Raw genomic sequence first — 21,088 nt, forward strand, 5'->3', positions numbered from 1 at the left:
TCCTGCCCTCATCCTGCTTCCTTCTTACTCAAAGGTGTAGACAGTTTACTGTAGTAAAGGAGTTGTAAGGCCTCCCTCATGCCTTTGTCTCAGATCCCTCAGGCAGTGCACAACCAGCTCCACCCCCTCTGTCTGAACAACAAAATACTTTAGCCTGGTCAACCTGGGGCCAACGAAATGTCTAGAGCGGGTGGAACCATCTTTAAGTGAAATAGTTGAATCCACACATACAGTTGCAAGACCACCTAATAGAAGCCCAGATAAGTGTGTCAAGATTCATAATGACAAATGCCAGCACATGCACAGCAGTGTGGATGGGAAATACTTGGGCTCCAAAGCCTTCCTTCCCAGACTTAGACAAGACCCCTCCAAGGAGGGCTGTAGAGTGCCTGGAAGGGGGTTGCTGGACTGTGTCACACAGAGGAAAATGTGCCTTTTGGAGTCACCTGCCTTAGTGTCTGGTCAGAGGTTTGGGTCCTGGCCCTAATGAGGAGCTGCTTCTGCCTCCAGGGAACTGACCAGCTTGCTGTGCAGTGGGTGCTTGAACTGTACCCCTGTAAGAGGTAGCTGTCTGGAAAAGGAGATTGCAACTGTGCAGACATACAACTCTGACCATTTGCAGTAACCGCTAAGAGAGAGGCTGATATGCATAGAAAATAACCTTAAACCACATAGAAATCGAGGTATGTTTGAGGAGAAAATTTAAATACATGACTGGTATCCCCAAGGGACTTGGACACCCACCCCATGTACTTAGTGTGGCCTTAAAGATGGCAGCAGAATGCCCCAGGTTGAGCCCGTGCAGGAAGATAGTGGGCTCCTCTAAATCTGCCAGGAGAGGGAAGGCAGGTGCCCAGGAGCTGGGGCTGACTGCATGTCAAAGTCATGGGGCAGAGGACACCAGCTGCTAGGTAACCAGTAAACAAAACAGAAGTCGCAAATCCTTCATCTCCCTTGGAGGTAACATTGAATGTGGTTGAAATTATGCATGTTCCTTGAAGGAGAGTTTGTTTTTGAATGCATTCATGTATTTTTAAATATGGCGGCACTCTGTTAACCGCTTCTCAGGAACTTAATGTTTATGTTTTATGGAATATTATGTTTCAATGATTTCATTAGATTATTGTTACAACGTATAGATGCGCATTCCATCTGGTCACTATTTTCATCATAAGCAACAGAGCCTCTTTTAAATTTCCTCCATTACAAGATAAAGGTGTTTTTTCCCCACTGACTTCCCCCTTTGCTCCCTTCCCCAAATAACCCAGCCTCCCCATCGAAACTCACAGTATCACACTTCTACTGACAAGCCATCTGCTCAATAACCTAGTACCCTAGTTTAACACACAATGGGGCATATTTACAATGAAATGGCCTGTTGGGAAGGGCGACCCTCTTTAAGACGATGTCCCTACCTCGTTTTCTGTATGCCCTCCAGAATACAATGGATATAGTTCCGGCCAGTTATTTCTGAGAGGTGGAGGGGGTGCAGCGTAGCCTATTATGGGAGGATAGACCTCGTATTGCTTTGGCTAAATTGACGTTACCGTGGTACGACAGTGGTATTGCCCTCCCTGACATCAGGAGATACTATTGGGCCTCTCAATTGACAGCCATAAACCAGGGTACGTATGGGCCTGGTTCGGACCCCGGGTATGCAATGAATAGGTGGCTGCTCCCGGGTGGAAATTATTGTAGAGATTTATATGCCAAGTCGGCAGGGAAAAGTTTGACTGGACCGATGAAGGTGGCTGTACGGATATGGCACGACGCCACTAGCTCTTTGGGATGGAGAAGCCGCCTTACGCTGGCCACTCCACTATTTGGCTCGGACAGACTGGGCAAGCTTTGGAACACAAAGGGTTTCTATAAGTGGGACTTGATAGGGATTGCTACAATTGGCGATATTTGGGTCAAGGGCAGGATTAAGACGTTTGCTGAATTACAAACCGAATTTGAGTTGAATGGAGCGGAGTATTTCCGCTATGCGCAAGTTCGACATGCGCTACAATCGGTGGTACCGGCGAAGGAGGAGATACTCGAGGCCTCGCCATTGGAGGATAGAATATTGGATGGGCATTTTCCAGATAGAACTATTTCCCTCATTTATAGGAAACTGATTAACCACAGAGCAGACCTCCTTGTCGAGTTGAGAGATAAATGGATGAGGGACGGTATTGAACTGGATGATGAAGATTGGCAATCGCCCGTGTCCTCCCCGAAGGTGGTTGCGATTCCAGCGCGATTGAGGCTAGTTCAGTTGAAAATATTACATAGGGTGTATGTCACAGGTCCACGCTTGGTCCGGATGGGGCTATCTGAAGAAGGTTTGTGCAGGCGAGGATGTGGGCAGATGGGCACGTTCCTCCATATCCTCTGGGAATGTCGATATATGGTCGAGTATTGGAGTTCGATACATGATGTTATGCAAGAGGTATTAGGGGTGACGATGTTACCAGAGGCGAGGAGATGTCTCCTTAATATTTGGGAACCTACAGATTTAAACACAGCACAGACCAGGTGGGCCACTTTTGGGGCAATGATAGCAAAACGAAATATAGCACAGCAGTGGGTATCCAAGCGACCGGCCACGACTGAGGAATGGAAAGAGAGCATGGACTGGTGTATGTTCCGGGAGAAGACCGTCTATCTGGCCAGAGGCCGACCTCGTAAATGGGCGACTGTGTGGGGATTATGGAATCGATACAGGGGGGAGATTTACGTTCCACCGGTTGTCTCTATTTTGGAAATACCTACATCCCCGTGACCCTGGTATGTAAAAGTATTTCATCGCCCCTCTCTTTTCCCATCCCCCCAAGTATCATTGTTATGTTGTAATGCTATGTGGGAATTTTCAAACTCTCTTCTATGCACTCTGTAGAATGCCTTGTATTAATAAAAATAAATATAAAAAAAAATGAAATGGCATAGTGCAGTGCTGCAAGCAATTTTACGTAGCCAAGCTGCGTCATTTAAAAAACGCAAGAATGCCCCATATTTACAAGAATACGGTGCACCCCTGTGCTCTCACCTGTGAGGGTGCACAAACAGAAGCAGTGCGCCAATGCAGGCACTCTTCTTGAACCATGGTGCAAGTGGGCCCACTTTGCAGGGATGATTGCGTTTGTGCAGGAAGGAATACTTCCTGCACAAAAACAATCGTTAATGGTCCTTTGCAGAATGCAGCACACTTAGAAAGAACGAAAAAAGAGCAGAAATAAAAGTATTTCTCCTTGTTACAGCACTTTAATGCCTCCCCTGTGAAGGGGTTAGTTTTTGGCACTGCCTCAGATTTGCGAATCGTTGTCAATCTGGAACAGGGTCAAAAAGCCATGGGTATTGTGTGGAACATCCACAGCAGCACCCATGACATGCCCCTTTGACGAGGAGGGTCATATTTACAAGACTGCGTAAAGCCATGCAAATTGGCTTTTTGTGGCCTTGTAAATATGGGCCAACACACAGGGTCACAGGAGCGTAAAAAAAGTAACGCACCAGCAGCGCAATTGGCTTGTAAATATCGCATAGGCACAGTTTATTAGCATTGTCATTGCTTGATGAGAATTAGGGTGTCTGATTCACCAGTACATGCTTAACCAGAGCACGTGCTGGTGCTGTGGATACCAAAATTCTCAACAAGCAATGGCAACGCTAAGAAACTGTGCCTAGGAAGCTCTATTGATTTTCACAATGTTTTTTAGTCACGGCTAAAAGTATATAGAAAAAAGCGCTAGACGCTGTCAACGATGACTCCGTCCTAGTGCTTTTTAGGTCGATTCTGGGCAGCACATGCGCTGCTCTGCGAGGTACGGCATAAACGGCCCGCCGATTTCCTGCTTATCTTTTCAATTGGCTCCTATTACTGTCTTTGCAAAATCGTCACTTTTCATTTGTGAATAGGCTTAATAGTCCCTCCTTGGTACCCCCTTGTCTGCATTTGTAACCTCCCATAACGACTGGACTTTTTACTTATATTCTTACACAGTCTACTTAATAAGTCGGTGAGCACTATTTTCTTTAATGAACTTACCCTTTAATTTACAATGAGGGTCGCTTTCAGTTTAGCGGCCACACTTATTTAAATAATTCATTTTACATCACAGGCTGCTATCACTTTAGCAGCTGCGCTAACTTATTTATTTCATTAGCACCACTGACTTCTTTCACTTTAGCAGCCGTGGTACAGAACTTTTTTAATAAAAATGTTTTTCCGCTTTGAGAGAAAGCGTGCCATAAGTGCTTTCACTTTAATGTTGGCCACTCCCCTTTCTTTAGACGCTGCTCGCTGTAATGTGTATATGTGAGCAGCGTCTAAAGAAATGGGTGCGGCCACTATTAGAGTGGTCTCGCATTTGCAAGAGTTTGAGCTATTGGCATTGAAAATGACAATGCCTTTTATATACGTGTTGCTTTAAAAATGCTTAATTAAAAGGCATTTTGCAACCAACAGGTGCCTCTAAGACCATGGATCAACAATCTTTCAACGCCGGAGATCTACTAATGTTATCTCCGAATCTGTTTGATTAATGAACCGTGCTTGCTTGTGTGGTTCTTATAACATCATGCTAGTGTTTTACCGTTTTTAAATTAGAATATACAACTCAAATGGATTATATAAATTTTTGCTCATATGCTGTATAAATTTGCTATATCAAACATTTTGTCTTTAAAACCAACAGTGGAATCGCACAGTAACACATTTGTATAGACCACAAAACAATTAATGCATTGTGTGACACAGGACCAAAAAATAGATCAACAATTTGGTCTACTACATTTAAAAAACAACGCACAAAATGACGAAAAAGAGCGTACTAGTCGCAGGGTGGTGCGAATGGTGCGGTCGCAGCGGGCACTGACCTACAGGGGGGGCGCTGTGTTTATTAACAACTTATGTTCCTCGAACCTCCAGTTTTCAGGCTGCAATGAAAATGTAAATATGCAAAGATTCTAGAGAGAGAACATTTTGTCCTGTGGCAGTTTTGACTCACCATAACAGTGCAGAGAGTTAATATGCATGCTGCAAAGAACAGATCTGTATTTTATGTGGATAGCTGAGTGGATTAGTAAAGCCAGCCTTTACCAGTACTTTAAAACAAATGAAATGTATGTGAGAGAGAGGGGCTATGGAGAGATGAGGAGCACTTTTGCCAGATGGTAGTGAGGGAGTCAGAGGAAAAGGTCATGGGGGAGGGGTGCAAAAAAGGTTGGTGCACCAAACGCCACCAGCGCTAAAGCTGGCCCTGCTTGACTACACTGAGTGACCTTGGGCAAAACACATAGTGTCACATAGTAAACTGGCTAATCACTCTTGAAATAAAATTGTGCATTGAAGTGCTTGCGCCAACAGCGAAGGACAGTAGAAGTGAGGGGAGCAAAGGTGGAGCCACTGACCACATCCGGGCTTCTGCAACTTTCTTTCGAAGTAGGCGTTGCTCCTCCCATTGATGGAGATCATGCTAGGGCAGAGGTCTTCAAACTTTTTGATGCCGAGACCCCCTTGTAAAACCTTTTGAAGCGTAAGGACCCCCTTCCGACAAAAGTTTCTAGAAACTGGTACTCCTCGTTATCAACTTTTGACAACCATAAATGCGCCTGTTAGACCTCATCACATCCATCCATCCATCATTCATCCACCCACACTTTCACACATCCATCCATCCTTCATCCATCCACCCTTTCATCCTTTCATCCATACATGCATCCTTCATCCATCCACCCTTTCATCCTTCCATCCATACATCCATCCTTTACCCATCCACCCATCATTCATCCACCCACCTTTTCAGACATCCATCCATCCTTCATTCATGCAACCTTTTTATTCATCCATACATCCATCTTTCATCCATCCTCCCTTTCATCCTTCCATCCATACATCCATCCTTCATCCATCCACCCTTTCATCCATACATCCATACATCCATCCACCCACCCTTTCATCCATCCATCCACCCATAATTCATCCCCCCACCTTTTCACACATCCATCCATGCATCATTCATCCATGCAACCTTTTATCCATCCATCCATCCAGCCACCCTTTCATCCTTCCATCCATCCTTCATCTGTCCACCCTTTCACCCTTCCATCCATACATCTATCCTTCATCCATCTACCCTTTCATCCTTCATCCATCCACCCTTTCATCCATACATCCATACATCCACCCACCCTTTCATCCATCCATCCACCCATCATTCATCCCCCCAACTTTTCACACATCCATCCATGCATCATTCATCCATGCAACCTTTTATCCATCCATACATCCATCCTTCATCCATCCATCCACCCTTTCATCCTTCCATCCATCCATTCTTCATCCTTCCACCCTTTCATCCTTCCATACGTACATCTATCTTTCATCCATCCACCCTTTCATCCTTCCATCCACACATCCATCCTTCATCCATCCACCCTTTCATCCATCCATTCACCCATCATTCATCCACCCATCTTTTCACACATCCACCCATCCATCATTCATCCATTTACCCTTTCATCCTTCCATCCATCCATCCATTTACCCTTTCATTCTTCCATCTAACCATCCTTCATCCATCCATCCTTTCATCCATCCATCCACCCTTCATCCTTACATCCATCCATCCATCCATCAATCCTTCATCAGTCCACCCTTTCATCCATCCATCTACCCATCATTAATCCACCCACCATTTCTGTGCCTCTCTCATGGGGGGGGGGGGGGGGGGGTGTCAGTATCTCTCTGCGTCTTCTTCCTTCTTCTTTCCCGCTCATGGGAGGGCATCTCTGTGCCTCCCTACTGGGGGCGGTGGGGGGGGGGTAGAGGGGCAGATAGGCTGTAACAACATCTCACCATGAAGAACAGACTCTCAGGCACATTTCTCCTGCACAGGTACCAGGTATGAGGGCTCCTGGGACTTGAACCAATGATTTATGGGACGTGTCACGGGACCCACAGCTCCAGGCGCGCAACGTCCATTGAACTCAAAGGGCTACACTACAGCCTCCTCCCCCAGCCCCTCCCCCAGCTCGTGTATGTGAGCCTGAAACAGCTTCAGGGACACACACACACAGCCACACCCGAGTAGTACTTCACAGGTCTTTAAAAGACCTTTTACTTGTTACTGAGGCCTTGATGTTTTTCACCCCTCGGTGTGAATTAGGCCTCTGCCGTGAGCAGCCTCAATCAGCCCAACGTCAGGAACTGCATGCTCTGACAGAATCTGCGACCCCCTTCCAAGGACTCCACGACCCCCCTGGGGGTCGCGCCCCACAGATTGAAGACCTCTGTGCTAGGGTGTGCGACTGCGGGCAGCAAAAGACAGCCAGGGTGCAGGGTCAGTAAGGACAGAAAAAAAGGCTGGCCACCAAAATAAAAGTGGCCCAGTTAGTGAATTAGATAGCTAAAAAAAGTGCCCGTGTTTGGAAAGTGACGCAGTTTCGAACTTGAAGAGACTGTTTTGAAATGTATGGTAGACTGCATGGATTTGAGCTTGCAGTAGGAAATGCTTGTTGTAATAGCAAGAAAATCAACAGTAACAAGCAGTGACAAAGCCAATAGGTCTCGCCTATGGAAGTGCTGCTGGCGTTGCCAATGTTTTTAGTCAACATGTAGCTTCTGTTCAGAATGGCTTAACGTCAGCAGTGTAGAGGAGAGTGATGTAGAGTGATGAAGAGTAGAGTAGAGTGGCAAAGAGTAGAGTAGAAAGGAGAAGAATGTCGTAAAGGGGAGTTGAGCATCCTGGAGTGTCTTGGAGAGGAGTGGTGTAGAGTGAAGGACATAGAGTGGAGGGACTAAGTGTCTATTCACTAGAATCTTATTGGTGGTTGACAAAAATATCACAATCTCACCTCCTATGTCTAGGGTTATCATTAAGGCGCTCCTGCTAAATTGTGCCGATTGACTCTTCATCCCTTACATGTTCTGCAGTTCTCTGGCAGAATAGCCAAAGCTGCAAGATATCTATGAAGGGACCTGTCCTCTTCTAAGGTTCCACTAACTCCATGTGGGCCATGTTCAATATTGACCATGGCTGCTGTCCAAATAGAGGTTTGAATGGGGATAGCTCTGTTGATTACTGGGGAACACTTCTTCATTTCAATAACAGAGGATATCATTTAACCATATCTTTCCCATATCGATTGATCACCTTTCTCATCACCTGCCTAATGTCTTATTAAACTATTCTACCAACCCAATGGGCTGTGATTGGTAAACTGAAGTTTTTATGTGCTCGATTTTTAACCTTTCACAGACTTAAGCCATGGGCTTAGACATGAAATCTACACCCTTGCCCTTTAATATCTTATCTGAAAGTCCTACTAGAGAATGGTACAGGATGAACACATTACATATAAAGGCAGCGGTGGAGCTCCATAGGGGAAATGCCTCAGGATATCTCTAGACATAATTAACTAATGCTAGTATCTACTGATGCCTCTCCTTGATGGTTACATGTGCCTATAAGGTCCATCCCAATTCCCTTAGAAAAGTCTGGTATGATTGGTATATGTTGAAGGGGAGCTTTGGGTATATAACCCGGATTTACCTTTTGACAATCGTGACACTGCCTGCAAGGCTTAAGGGTGTATCCCTGGCCTGTTAACCCAGAGAGTGACCCTCAGATGCCCTCTTGTAAGGTGACTATGACTCCGTATTAACACCAATCATGTATGTACAGTGTTCTGCTGCCTCGTGGGTAGGTTTGCACTATAGAAATACCCCAAACATACATACCCTTTCCCTGTGAACGAGGTACATAATAGTATCTGTTTAGTAGTGGGCCCTTCAGCTTGCATATCTATTCTATACACTAAAATCGTTTTCCCACTAGAAGTATGGACATAATGGTGGGATGGAAGTGTCCCATTAGTTTTATTTCAAGCTCATTGAAGAACATAGGTAAAGGTAGAGTCCATGCGTTCTTCTTGTTGAGATGTTCCCCAATTTTCATAATTCCAGTTTATGCTCTGATCTGCTGCCTGGGAGGCCAATACTTAGGTTTGCTTATTCCTTCTCTTTTCCCCCTTTGAGTTCTTCTCCCTGGGTAGACTGCTCGCTAAATCTATAGCAAAAAATGAGACCTCTTCCCAACATTCATCGGTCCTACTCTAATCTTCTCTAGTTAGCCTTCTTGATGTCATCATAAGGGGGGTTTTGCCATCAAAACTGGCTGAATTATATGCCGCCTGCATCTCTCAAGTTAATAAGGGAGCAATATAATGTCCCCAACATTCTGTGGGTCATGTTGTGCTCCGGGCAACCCATTCGAACACACTAAAAAGTAACTAGACAAAGGCAGCTGCAATGACATCTTCAAGCTGCGTCATGGCCTCTTGATCCTTTTCATGGGCTGAGGTCTGTCATTCATCCTAGCCCAAGACTATCCACTGAACATCCTGGCAGCCCTCTTCTACATGGTGTTGGAACTGCTTCATGACTTGGGCTTATTGCGTTTGCCCCTTCCACAAGCTGTTGAAACAGGGATTTCATCTTGCCGGGTCCTTCCAATCCCACTTCTGACACCACTTGTAATGAATCACCAGTACACAAGGTATCTTTTCCAACAGAATATGGATTTATTCAATAGATTAAGTACGTTTTTTATGATCAAAATCTTTTCTTTGAGCAACAAAACACTTACAAAGGTATTTAATAGAAAAGTCCATTATAAAAATTGAGTTCTGTCTCAAAGATTATTTCAGTCTTTCAAGTGGTTACATCACTATCTTCAAGGGTTCATATTCTCCATTTCAGTCTCTGGTCTCGATTTTATCTGGTCTCTCTATTTTCAGTTAACTTAGACTGGTGTGTTGCACTCGATCAGGCAACTCTTTTACCTCAAACATAAAGGTTTCCCAGGTATGGACTAGCTGTGTTCCCATGCTGCATCCTTGTCTGAATGATTCTTCCCTGGATTTTTTTATGGATTCACTTCTCCTCTTCCCAGTTCTAGATTGATCACCACCAGTGGCGGCCAGCATGGCTTGCAGGTGGCGCAGTGGGGGCGGGACACGCGGGGGGTGAAAAATATAAATAAAACATTTCTAAAAAACGTACCTTGTCGCTGGGTCCTGCATCTCTGCTCCTGCTGTCCTCGTCGAATTCATAGAACAGAAAGCACAGCCAGGCCCCACTGACCAATCACAACACTGCAACACAGCAGTGCAATTGGTCTGTGCATCCTGGTTCAATGCTCAGCCAGGGAATGGGGTCCCAGGTATGTTCTCCAGGCAGGCTATAATGCAGTCTGCATGGAGAACAGGGAAAGTGTGCATGACTGTTTTGTGTGCCCCAAGGGGGGCGGCCAAAGAGTCATGTGCACTTAGGAGTGGGCAAACCACTCCTCCCCTGCCCTGCTCCAAGAGCAGATCAGCCCCACGCTCCCGCCCACCCGTAAAGCAGCACAAGCATGAAATGCTAATAATTCAAAGTTAATATTTTATTTTTCTACTTCGCACTGCTTAAAACAGTGGGGTGAAGCTCCTCCGCCATAGTAGCGGAGCCACCATTGGTCACCACCTTCCATATTCCCCACCTTGTCTGTCACTTCCGGTTCCTATTGGTTCTTTCACCCATAGACTCCACCCCTACAAAACCCAGTGACCCTGCCCCCTCCCCTCACAATGAAATCAAGAAGTTTCTAGCATTTTCCATGTAGTGTGCCTATTATTCTGGCTTCTGCTTTGAATTGTAGGCATCTCCCCAAGGAGCAAAGTAATGTCTTGCCTTTCTTACATGTAAGAAATAATGCAATTCATGGCCCTTTCATTTCTCTGCCCTCCATGCAATCCTTAAATTGCACCCCGGTTCTTTCATCCACTTTATGCCTGCAAACTACCGCTATCTGGCTTGGGCTCCCACTTCACCTGTTTGGAGCTATCATACCTACCATGAAGTTCCTCTAGATACCTGCTGCTGGCAATGGCACCATGTTCTTTAGGTATATTCTCTTCTGCAACTTCTTGCTGGGTCCCCCCTGCCAGGTGGTAAGCAGTCTGCAGATCGAAGATATAGCATGCATGTCTTCTATTTTGGCAAATAACATCTTTTCAAATTTAGTTAACTTCCTGGTAGCCTCTGCTTTCACCCCTGGGCTGTGTATCCAGTGCTTAGTTTGGAAATGTCTAATTTGCTCTTGTTCTAGAATGTGGTAGCCTTCCTTCATCTTTTTAAAAGATTTAACCCATCCTACCTCAAATACATCAGGGATGGTGAGACAGTTCCCTTCCCTCCACCTCTTAACTGACAGCCTATCTATCCCCAGCATAAATTCTGAGTTCCGTAATAAAACAGTAAAAGGAGAGGAATAAGATATCAGAACCTGCATAACACCAGTCAGTTACCATACAGTAAGGGGCTCATTACGATGTCAGGTGGAAAATCTATGCCCAACACCAAATCGGAATCGGGACAAACTGGCTTGCGGTCAGTGGTTCTGGCTGCTGGATTACGATGTGAACGGACACTGTTCGGTCGGAGTCCCATTGTTCCCTACTAGAGCTCGTGTTCCGCCTGGTAACCGCCTTAACACAGGCTTTAATGGGTAAATGGGGTGTGTGCGGAAAACCCTGCACCCTTTTGCAGGCACCACATGGTGCCTGCAACACAGTGCAGGGTTTTACAGGGGGTCACTTGGGTACCCCTCGGACAGCAACTGTAGGCTGCGGGGCCTAGAGGGCCCTGCCAAGGGTCCCCAAAGTCACTTTCCGACAGCCTTTCCATGTCGGACAGGCAGACACAGAAAGGCTGTTGGAAATCGACATTGTAGACCAGAGGGTGGAAATGCTGTCCATTAAGCATGAGCATAATTTGCGAATTCGCGATATGCGAATTCACGCGAATTTGTATCGCGATTTTCAAAAATCTGCCAAATTCCGCAAGCTTGCGAATTTTTTCTTTGGGGAGTTCGTGAGATTTTTTTACCAGTTCGGGAACGAGAACTTGCGCATGCGGTCGCAATGGTCGCGAACATGTTGTTTTCACTTAACCAGCCTGCTCGCAATGCCTTTTTCCTGTTTCGGGTTGCAATGACGTGTTCGTGTTCGCAATTTCCTGTTTCGGGTCACAATGACGTGTTCGCGTTCGCAATTTCCTGTTTCGGGTCACAATGACGTGTTTGCGATCGCGACATCGCGCGGCCAGCGACCAAAATCTCCCAGCGCACGCGAACAGGGAGGAAAACTCATCAGCGAACGCAGAATCATGGTAAGTCAATGCCGCGCACGCAATATTGTATTTTTGAAGCGCGAACAAGAAAAAAAAATCCGCCGACTCACGAATTGCAGATTTTTGGTCAATTTTGCGCGATTCGCGGATCGCGAAATTGCCCAAAATTTGCAAATTCCGCGAGGGGAACAAATTTTCCGCCCATACTTACTGTCCATAGGGGGGCATGATGCAATTCTGACCGACACGAATACTCCGCGAGTCGCTCGAACTGATTCGGAATGACTGCGCAGTTTACATTCCAACTGCAAACATTGTAATCGGGCGGTCGGAATGTAAACCGTCCGAGTCGGTCGGGATGGCTTCAATGCGGTCGAGGAGATTCCAACTGTCGGGAGGAAGCTCTCCGCCCGACATCGTAATGAGCCCCTAAGTGTTGCTCTAATCACTGGCGAGGTCTGTAAATTAGTATGATGATTATTCTGTCTAAGCCATGTGTTGTAAAAAAAGATGGATCCTTTTAGGCTATATGATGTAGGTTTATCTAAGGAGATACCACTTAGTTACAGGTTAAAGGTTCAAGGTAATGTCCCACCAGGAGTAGCATCCTTGCTGCTCAGCCGACTCACACCAACTGACATTTACAATAATCAGACACTCATCAACATTCCGTGACCTCACACACACACACAGGCTGAGCAGTAAGCAGCTGTGCACTATGGAGAGGTTGCATAGCAACCATGACAAGTCACAACACATCTCCCCCATAAAGAAATAATTGAAAACATAAATAATCAACCAGTCCCATAAATATTCATTGTCATTAATAATCACATCAAAAGGACAAGAGTTGGAAGAAGCGATCAATCAGTCCTATGAATATTAGACTCATAAAACATCAACAGGTAAATCCAATTTACGCCTACTGCACACAGTACGCTCTTAACCCTTAAGAGAGACATTACTCAACATCAGGATGCAACACACATGCCCCTACAACACATCATCCTAAACCACATCAGGGTGCAACACACATGCCCCAGCAACATGCCCATAGTCCCATGGGGAGGACACTACAGCATGTCCTTAACTCCTTAGGACAGACACCATAGAAAGGGTATCTTTCACCCCACACTCAACAACAGAACACAGGGCATCTTGTGAAAATAACAATGGCTGTCTTTCAACCCTCACTCATTCCCACACTCAGGACATCTTCTGAAAATAACAATGGGTATCTTTCACCCCCCCCCGTTCATTCTCAACCAGAGGGCATCTTGTGAGAATAACAATGAGTGTCTTCCAATCCTGGTACTGGGAAGTACACCAGGCTCAACCCACATTTAGAGCCAACGTCATCTCTCCAAATTCAACTTATAGACCACACTACCCTCACTCCCCTACTGCACCAAGCACAATCATAACCTCTGGACCCAGTATTGCTCATAAGTTACACTGCAATAGACTCTGGCATAAACATATTTAAAATCCAGTATGGTCGCAGTGACAGTATATCTAAAAATTATTTTCTGGAAAATACTAAAATCCTCAACACCAGTGAGCGACTCCTCACTCGAACATCCTTATGCCTCATATCAGTTTTTATTGTAAGGGCTCTGTCAAGTCTTAATCTTCACCAGTCAAGAACACCTCACAGTGCTCTTAGTCACTCCCGAAAGCAGAAAGATGCACAAATCCACTGATGCACCGAGATCCCATATTCCGCCGCTCGCGTTCCAGACTTTTGCCTCCAAACACTGTAACTACCTCTTCGAGCTGCTGAGATGCATACACTCCCTGCACTGAGCACAGCAACCCACCCCAGGCCTGCTGTTGTCAATTGCCGTTGCCTTGGGCGCAACAGTCTTGTGCAGCTCCCCAGTCTTGTGCGGCTCACCAATGTTGTGCTCACAACCACTGCAAAATTCAGGGTGACTCACCCCTCAATGCACCCATCTGTCACATTTTCTCAGAGGGTCAATTTCATCCACCAGTATTTCTTTACACCTTGCTGGTGCACTCCAGTCCAATGCTGCAGGTTCACTCCAAATTTACTCCAATTAAACGCTGCCAGTTCAATTAAATTCAAAGTTGCTACTCAGTCGCGGCTCTCATGACTTGTTGAAGGAGATCGTGTGGGGGTTCGCACCGGGGAGGGGTGGGGGTAATAATTTAAAAGTAAATTAGAAACTTACCTCACCGGGTCCCGCGCCGCCTCTGCTGCTGGCTGGGTCCCATGTTTTCCTACTGCTTCAGGAGAACAGGAAGAAGGCATCCTCCCTCACCTCCCCTAAGCCAATCACAATGTTGCAATGGCAGCGTTGTGATTAGTGTGGACGGGACCCAGACGGGCGCCTGTAGGGAGGCCATTTTCTCTATGTAGGCTGCATGCAGCCTACATAGAAAAAATGTAGTGTTTCACTTCATTACACATGGTTCCATCTCTGAACCGTCGCCAGTGTTGTAAATGAAGGGGGACCCTTTTAAGGTTAAATGACGTAGGTTTGTTTAAGGAGGTACCACTTAGTTACAGTTTACAGGTTTAAGATAATGTCCTACCAGGAGTAGCATTCTTGCTGCTCATCCCACTCAGAATGTACACCAACCAGGCACTCATCAACATTCCGTGACTTCAGATACATACAACTATCCTACCACTATGGGCTGAAATTGTAAACGGCACTCTGAGACTAGGCGCCCTTCTGGACTGTCTTAAAATAGGGCAGGTCACACCTATACTAAAGAAAGCTGACACCACCCCATCTGATCTTAACAACTACCACCCTATATCCAACATCCCCACTTTGGCAAAACTGTTAAAGAAATGTGTGCAAATTCAATTATGCAACTATATTGAGAATTACAAACTCTTAGGCAGTTACTAATCAGGTTTCTGTCAAGGTCCCAGCACTAAATCTGCACTCACTCACATTATGGACGACATTCTAAAAATGCTTGACCACAATGAGTCACGCCTAATGATACTTTTTTTTTTTTTTAAAACCTTTAGTTTCTGACTGCACAGTACACAGCGTCTGCCTACAACCCAATCGGGCAGGCTGCTATGACAAACATCTGGATACCAGACAACACAATGTAACAGTAAAGCCATAAATCGCAACATATCGGTGCACTGGCATCAAACATCATAAGGAAAGGATCGACCAGGTTTTGTTATTATAATTTTGATGAAAACAAGAACCAACATCACAAACACTCACATGGTAGGAGCAATATCTGGGGTGTGAGGTAGGGAGGAGGAGGAAGTCAATTTCTAAGAATTTAGCGACTACTATCAAGGGACGGGGGATGGCGAAAAGGATCACAAAGAAATGCTATTGGTCAGTCTTTAGGAACGTCAATTACGGGGACGAAGGAATACCAGCAGTGTACTCGAGTGGAGGGGCACAGATATCTCCAAGGTACTCATTCCATTGTGACCAAATCCTGCCTCACTTCCTGGGACGGCCCGAGCCTCATAGACCGTCTTCTCCCGAAACATGCACCAGTCCATGTTTTCTTTCCAGGCAGTTATCCCAGGCGGTCTGTGAGAACCCCAGAGTTGCGCTATGTCCCTCTTGGCAACCATGTTGCCAAGAGTAACCCAAAAGGTCTGAGCGGCCGTACAATCCGTAGGCTCCCAGACATTAAGCAGGCAACGACGCGCCTCAGGTAGAAGAGAGACCCCGGTGACCCGCCCCATTATATCATGCACTCTGGACCAGAAAGCGGAGACCACCGGACATTCCCAGATGATGTGGAGAAAGGTGCCATTCATGCCACAACCACGCTTACACAGTCCGTCAGTCGAAAACCCCATACGAACCAGACGCGTACCAGTCATGTAAACTCTATGGAGGATCTTCAATTGCACAAAACGAAGGCGAGCTGGAATAGCCACTTCTTTAGGGAAGGCGATCGCTATCTGCCAACCTTCGCCGTCTATTCGAGGCCCTCCGCAGTCCAGGAGGCCCGAAGCCGCACCAAAAGATCAGCTCTGGTGTTGATAAGCTTTTTATAAATCAAGGAAATCGTACTGTCCGGCACGTGGCCGTCCAGAATCCGATCCTCAAGCGGCGACGACAGGGGGATCTCCGTTCCAGGAGGGAACACGGAGACCAGGGCATGGCGCACCTGAAGGTATCGAAAATACTCCCTGTCGTCCAGCTGATCCTCCACCTTAAGGGCTTCAAAAGGACTTAACTGTGCCTTTGGACCAAAGATCCTCCACCTTACTAATACCGATCATATCCCATCTATCAAACCCTTTCGTTCGCCACAGGCTGCCCAACCGCTCAGAGTCATACAATGGAGTCAGCCGTGTCATCCTATCACCCCAGCCTGTAGCCGCAGTCGCATCTCTCCACGCACGCACAGCACATTTTGTTGGTCCAGTCAGGAGTCGGAATGGCTCCTTCGAATACAAAGCCCTGTTGAAGTTGCCACCCGGCAACAGTAATTTGTCCATAGCGAAGGCAGGGACGGGGCCCGGGGAATACGTCACATGATTGACCGCACTCAACTGTGAGGCCCAGTAGTAACGATTGATGTCCGGAAGGGCTATGCCACCATTATACCATGGCAACGTGAGTTTAGATAAGGAGATACGAGCCCGTACGTCCCTAATCAATTGCCTTTGGAGTCCCTCAACCTCACGGAAGTAGCTAGAGGGAACAGGGTTAAAGAAATTCTGCAAGGCGTACAAAAATCTAGGGAGGGACATCATTTTGAAAATTTGTCCCAGTGTGGGACAAAGGCAAGCCGCGCCACCGTTGAACGTCCCGTTTAAGGCGCCGAAGAGGAACATATAGATTGCGGTCGTATCGTACAGAGGGATCCAGGGAAATGAAAATTCCCAAATACTTGAACCCAGTCTCTGCCACTTGGATCGGAAATCTACGGGGTAGTGGAGGCAGCACCCCCGCTATAACGTATACACACGATTTAGTCCAGTTAATAACGAGCCCCGAGTTCTTCCCAAATGAGGTGAGGACATCAAAGAGCACATTAAGGGACTTCTGAGGGGAGGTAAAGTAAAGAAGAATATTGTCCGCGTAGAGAGAGACGCGATCCTCAAGGTCCGGGGCCCACCGGATCCCTTTAATCGAAGGCTCCCACCGAAGCCACGCTGCCAACGGTTCCAATGCCAAAGCAAAAAGGAGGGGGGAGAGCGGGCAGCCCTGTCGGGTGCCGCGCCCCAGCGGGAACGATCCAGAGACTCTGCCATTAACAACTACCTGGGCCAACGGACGTTCATACAGGAGCTTTACCCACGCGATAAAGTTAGGGCCAACACCAAACTTCGAGAGGGCCGCCCACAAATAAGGCCACTCAATAGTGTCGAAGGCCATCGTGGCATCCAACGAGGCCAAGATGGCGGGTTCAGTAAGCGTCCCAGCTCTCGTGAGAACACCATGAAGTCTGCGGAGATTAAGCACCGTATTCCGATGAGGAATGAAACCGGACTGATCCGGATGGATCAAGTCACAGATAACTGTTAGTAAGCGATTCGCAAGGACCTTAGCCAGGATCTTAGGCTCAGCGTTGAGCAACGAAATAGGACGATAAGAAGTGCAATGATCACGAGGCTTACCGTCCTTGTAGATGACAACTATAGTGGCCAAGCGCTGATCAAGGGGAAGGAGGCCAGCCTCAAAGTCATCAATGAACATATTGCGCAGATGGGTCCCCATCTTATCAGGCCTAAGCTTATAGAGCTTGATGGGTAGACCATTCGGCCCCATAGCCTTACCCGAACGCAAGGATCGTATGGCGATTGCAACCTCATCCACCGTAATGGGCGCGTCCAAAGCGGACCTATCCTCCTCCGACACACAGGGCAGCGCAATATCACGCAGAAGCAAGCGGGAGTCAGATTCGTCTCTATCACTCACCGATCGGTATACTGTTTGGAAATGGTCCACAAAGCATTCGACAATCTCCCCTGGATAAGACACGCATTCCCCAGTCTCACGGGTGATCACGGGCACCACACGGTTCATTCTCTCAGACTTATCCAACCATGCCAATAGCTTACTAGCCTTATCTCCCACATCATAGAGCCTGCCCAGTTGATTCGTGTGCATTACCTTAGCAGCATCGGTCACCCGGGCCCTATAATCAGCCTGTTTCAGCGCTAAGGAGTGCAAGATTGCAGGGGTATCATCACCACCCAAGTCACTTTCAAGCGAGGTAATTTCGGCCTCAAGGACTAACAAGTTTTCCCTCTTGGCCTTCTTGTCAGCGGCAATGAAGCACAGTGCAGAGCCCCGTATTACAGTCTTGAAGGCCTCCCACAAGGAAATAGGGGAAGAGACGGACCCCTCGTTCTCGTCAAAATAACGGTATACACCCGTTACAACGCAACTTTTACAACTACCTACTATTACAACGCAACTTTTACAACGCATACCATTACAACGCATTGCGCTGGGGGGCGCTCTAGGATAGGGAATACGTTTAATTTACTATCCAACGCCTTCCCTAGTGTCCACGGGGACTGGAGTTGGAATAGTAAATTATACTTACCACTATCCAGCACCCCAAAGCGCTATGCGTTGTAATGGTATGCGTTGTAATGGTAGCGTTGTAATGGTAGGTAGTTGTAATGGTATGCGTTGTAACATGGTACATCCCAGAATAACAGTCAATAGCCTTGACAAGTTCCGAACAGAGCTTACTTAAGTCCCAAGTCCCGCAATCGACGTTTCACTCCCTGGAATCCCGTCCGTTGCCGCTGCACTTGAGGAGTGAAATCAGGGTAAATAGAAATGGAGCTGTTCTCGTATTTCAGTGGGCCATGTCTACGAGAGGCCTGGAGGATAGCGTCCCTATCCCGAAAGTGCAATAGCCTAGCGATGAAAGGCCTCGGGGGAGCCCCCGGCTTGGTCTGTCCACCCGGGAAGCGGTACGCATGCTCGACCGCAAAAAACTTACTAAGGCCTGCGGGAGCAAGATGAGTCACAATTAAGTCCTCCACCAGTAGATCCACGGTAGTATCACCACTGTTCTCAGTTACCCCGACTAAGCGAATGTTGTTCCGTCGGGCCCTATTTTCGTACTCCTCCAAACGTCTAGCCATCAGATCATGCGATGACCGCAGGTTGCCGATCTCCGACTGCGCGTCCGCCATGTCGGTGACAAGACTGGAGGCCTTAAGGTCCAAGGCTTTGACCCTCTCATTGGTCTTAGCCAAGTTCGCTCTTATGAGGGTGACAACAACCACCATCGTGTCTATCTTCGAGACGATAGCCTCATACTGGTGCCCCATGTCCGTTTTGATCCCTACGATGGCGGCCATGAGATACTGGAGGGACACCTCCGGCGTCGCCGCCAGGTCCGTCTTCGGGTCTTCAAGACTACGGCCAGCAGCACTGGGGGAACCTTTCGGTTGTGTGTAGCGGTCCATGACATTGGACTGAACCGAGCCCCCACGAGTCGGCACCTTTGTCTTGCGCTTCTCAATATCGGGTTTAGTTGCCATATTGGAAGCAGCCCCCCGAAGGGTCTTTCTGGACCTGGTGTAAATGGCAGTGATCTGTAGATCGCCAAATCAACACTTCTCTCCAAAATTGTAGCTTGTAGCTTGTAGTTGTGGCCAGAACGCACTGTGGGTCAGGCTACCGTGGTCCGAGATGAGGAGTACGTCCAGGGCAGTCAATTAGGAGGTAGAAGGGAAACCGAAAGTGAAAGTGACAATGACACCGGTGGAGCAGATGTTCGGCGACCGTTGTTGTTGAGTTACGTCTCGGCCAGCCAGAGCAGCTGAGACCCCGGTCCCATCCGGGGTTAGGCCAGAAAGTGAATGACGACGTAGAAATCATTCCCGAAGTCCGATCTCAGCCCTGAAAAGTGTAGCAGGATCATCAGAAGTAGAACTTCAAAAGCCCATCGAAATAATCAGGATATCAGAAGGATAGGTGCAAGAGTGCGGCGTGGGTCTCGGGAGCCCTCTGCTCACGCAACCATCTTGGATGCCCGCATAGCTCCTCCCCCTAATGATACTTCTTGACTTATCCTTCGATACGGTCTAGCATGAAAACCTTCTGTCCCTACTAGAACGAAGGATGAGGCTCTCGGGCACAGCATTGCAATGGTTCTCGTCCTTCCTAAATAACAGAACACAAAGAATCAAGATGAAGAACTCACTCTCGCAACCCTCCGTGGTCACCCTGGTTTTCCCTCAGGGATCAGCCTTATCACCCATTCTTTTCAACCTACTAATGGAACCTTTGGCGAACGCACTGAAATCAGCGAACATTCTATATCACATGTATGCAAACGACACTCATCCGTATTTGAAAATCCCCACTCCAGAAGACTTCATTTCCCTCAATGCTATTCTATTGAACACGCAAAGTTGGCTCACTAACAGCCACCTCATGCTAAATACCAAAAACCGGAATTCATTCTCACCTCTCCACCGAATTACACACCAAAGATTGACCTGTGGTTAAAACACCTAACCTCCTTTGACTGTGCTCCCCTCATTACTAACTCATCAAAATCCCTAGGAATCACCATGGACAAACACCTGCATATACAGTCGCACATCACTAATGCCACCAAGGGACCCAATCACAAGTTGAGTATACTAAGGAAACTCAAACCCTCCCTCCCTCAGGCCAACCTAAAAATGGCAGTGCAAGCCCTAGTGCTACAAAGACTAGACTATGTAAGCACCACTCTTTGCGTATTCCCCAAATACAAGCTGGCTCCGCTAAGGGCATCACTTAATCCTGCGGCTAGACTCGTATCAGGATTTCAAAGAAACAGCCACATCTCTCTGACCCTGAAAGCCCTGAACTGGCTGCCTTACGAGGCTAGAATACACCTAAAGGTTGCCTGCATGACCATAAAGCTCTACATAACAATACACCCAGTTACTTAGCTCTAAAGATAGAAAGGTCGGGAGGTTGCAGACAATATTCG

The 21,088-nt window shown here is 47.1% G+C and overlaps 1 protein-coding gene across 1 annotated transcript in view; it reads right to left on the reverse strand.

Moving 5' to 3' along the window:
* Window positions 1-10,812: 10,812 nt before the first annotated feature.
* The window catches only part of LOC147710612 (uncharacterized), a 45,607-nt gene continuing 35,331 nt past the window's right edge, over window positions 10,813-21,088 (reverse strand). Inside the window, exon 8 of the mRNA XM_086919368.1 lies at window positions 10,813-10,986. Coding sequence (XP_086775494.1) covers window positions 10,813-10,986 — 174 coding nt within the window. The remainder of the gene's footprint in view (window positions 10,987-21,088) is intronic.

The sequence above is a fragment of the Lissotriton vulgaris genome, chromosome 5, assembly GCF_964263255.1.
Source record: "Lissotriton vulgaris chromosome 5, aLisVul1.2, whole genome shotgun sequence".
NCBI classification, from domain to species: domain Eukaryota; kingdom Metazoa; phylum Chordata; class Amphibia; order Caudata; family Salamandridae; genus Lissotriton; species Lissotriton vulgaris.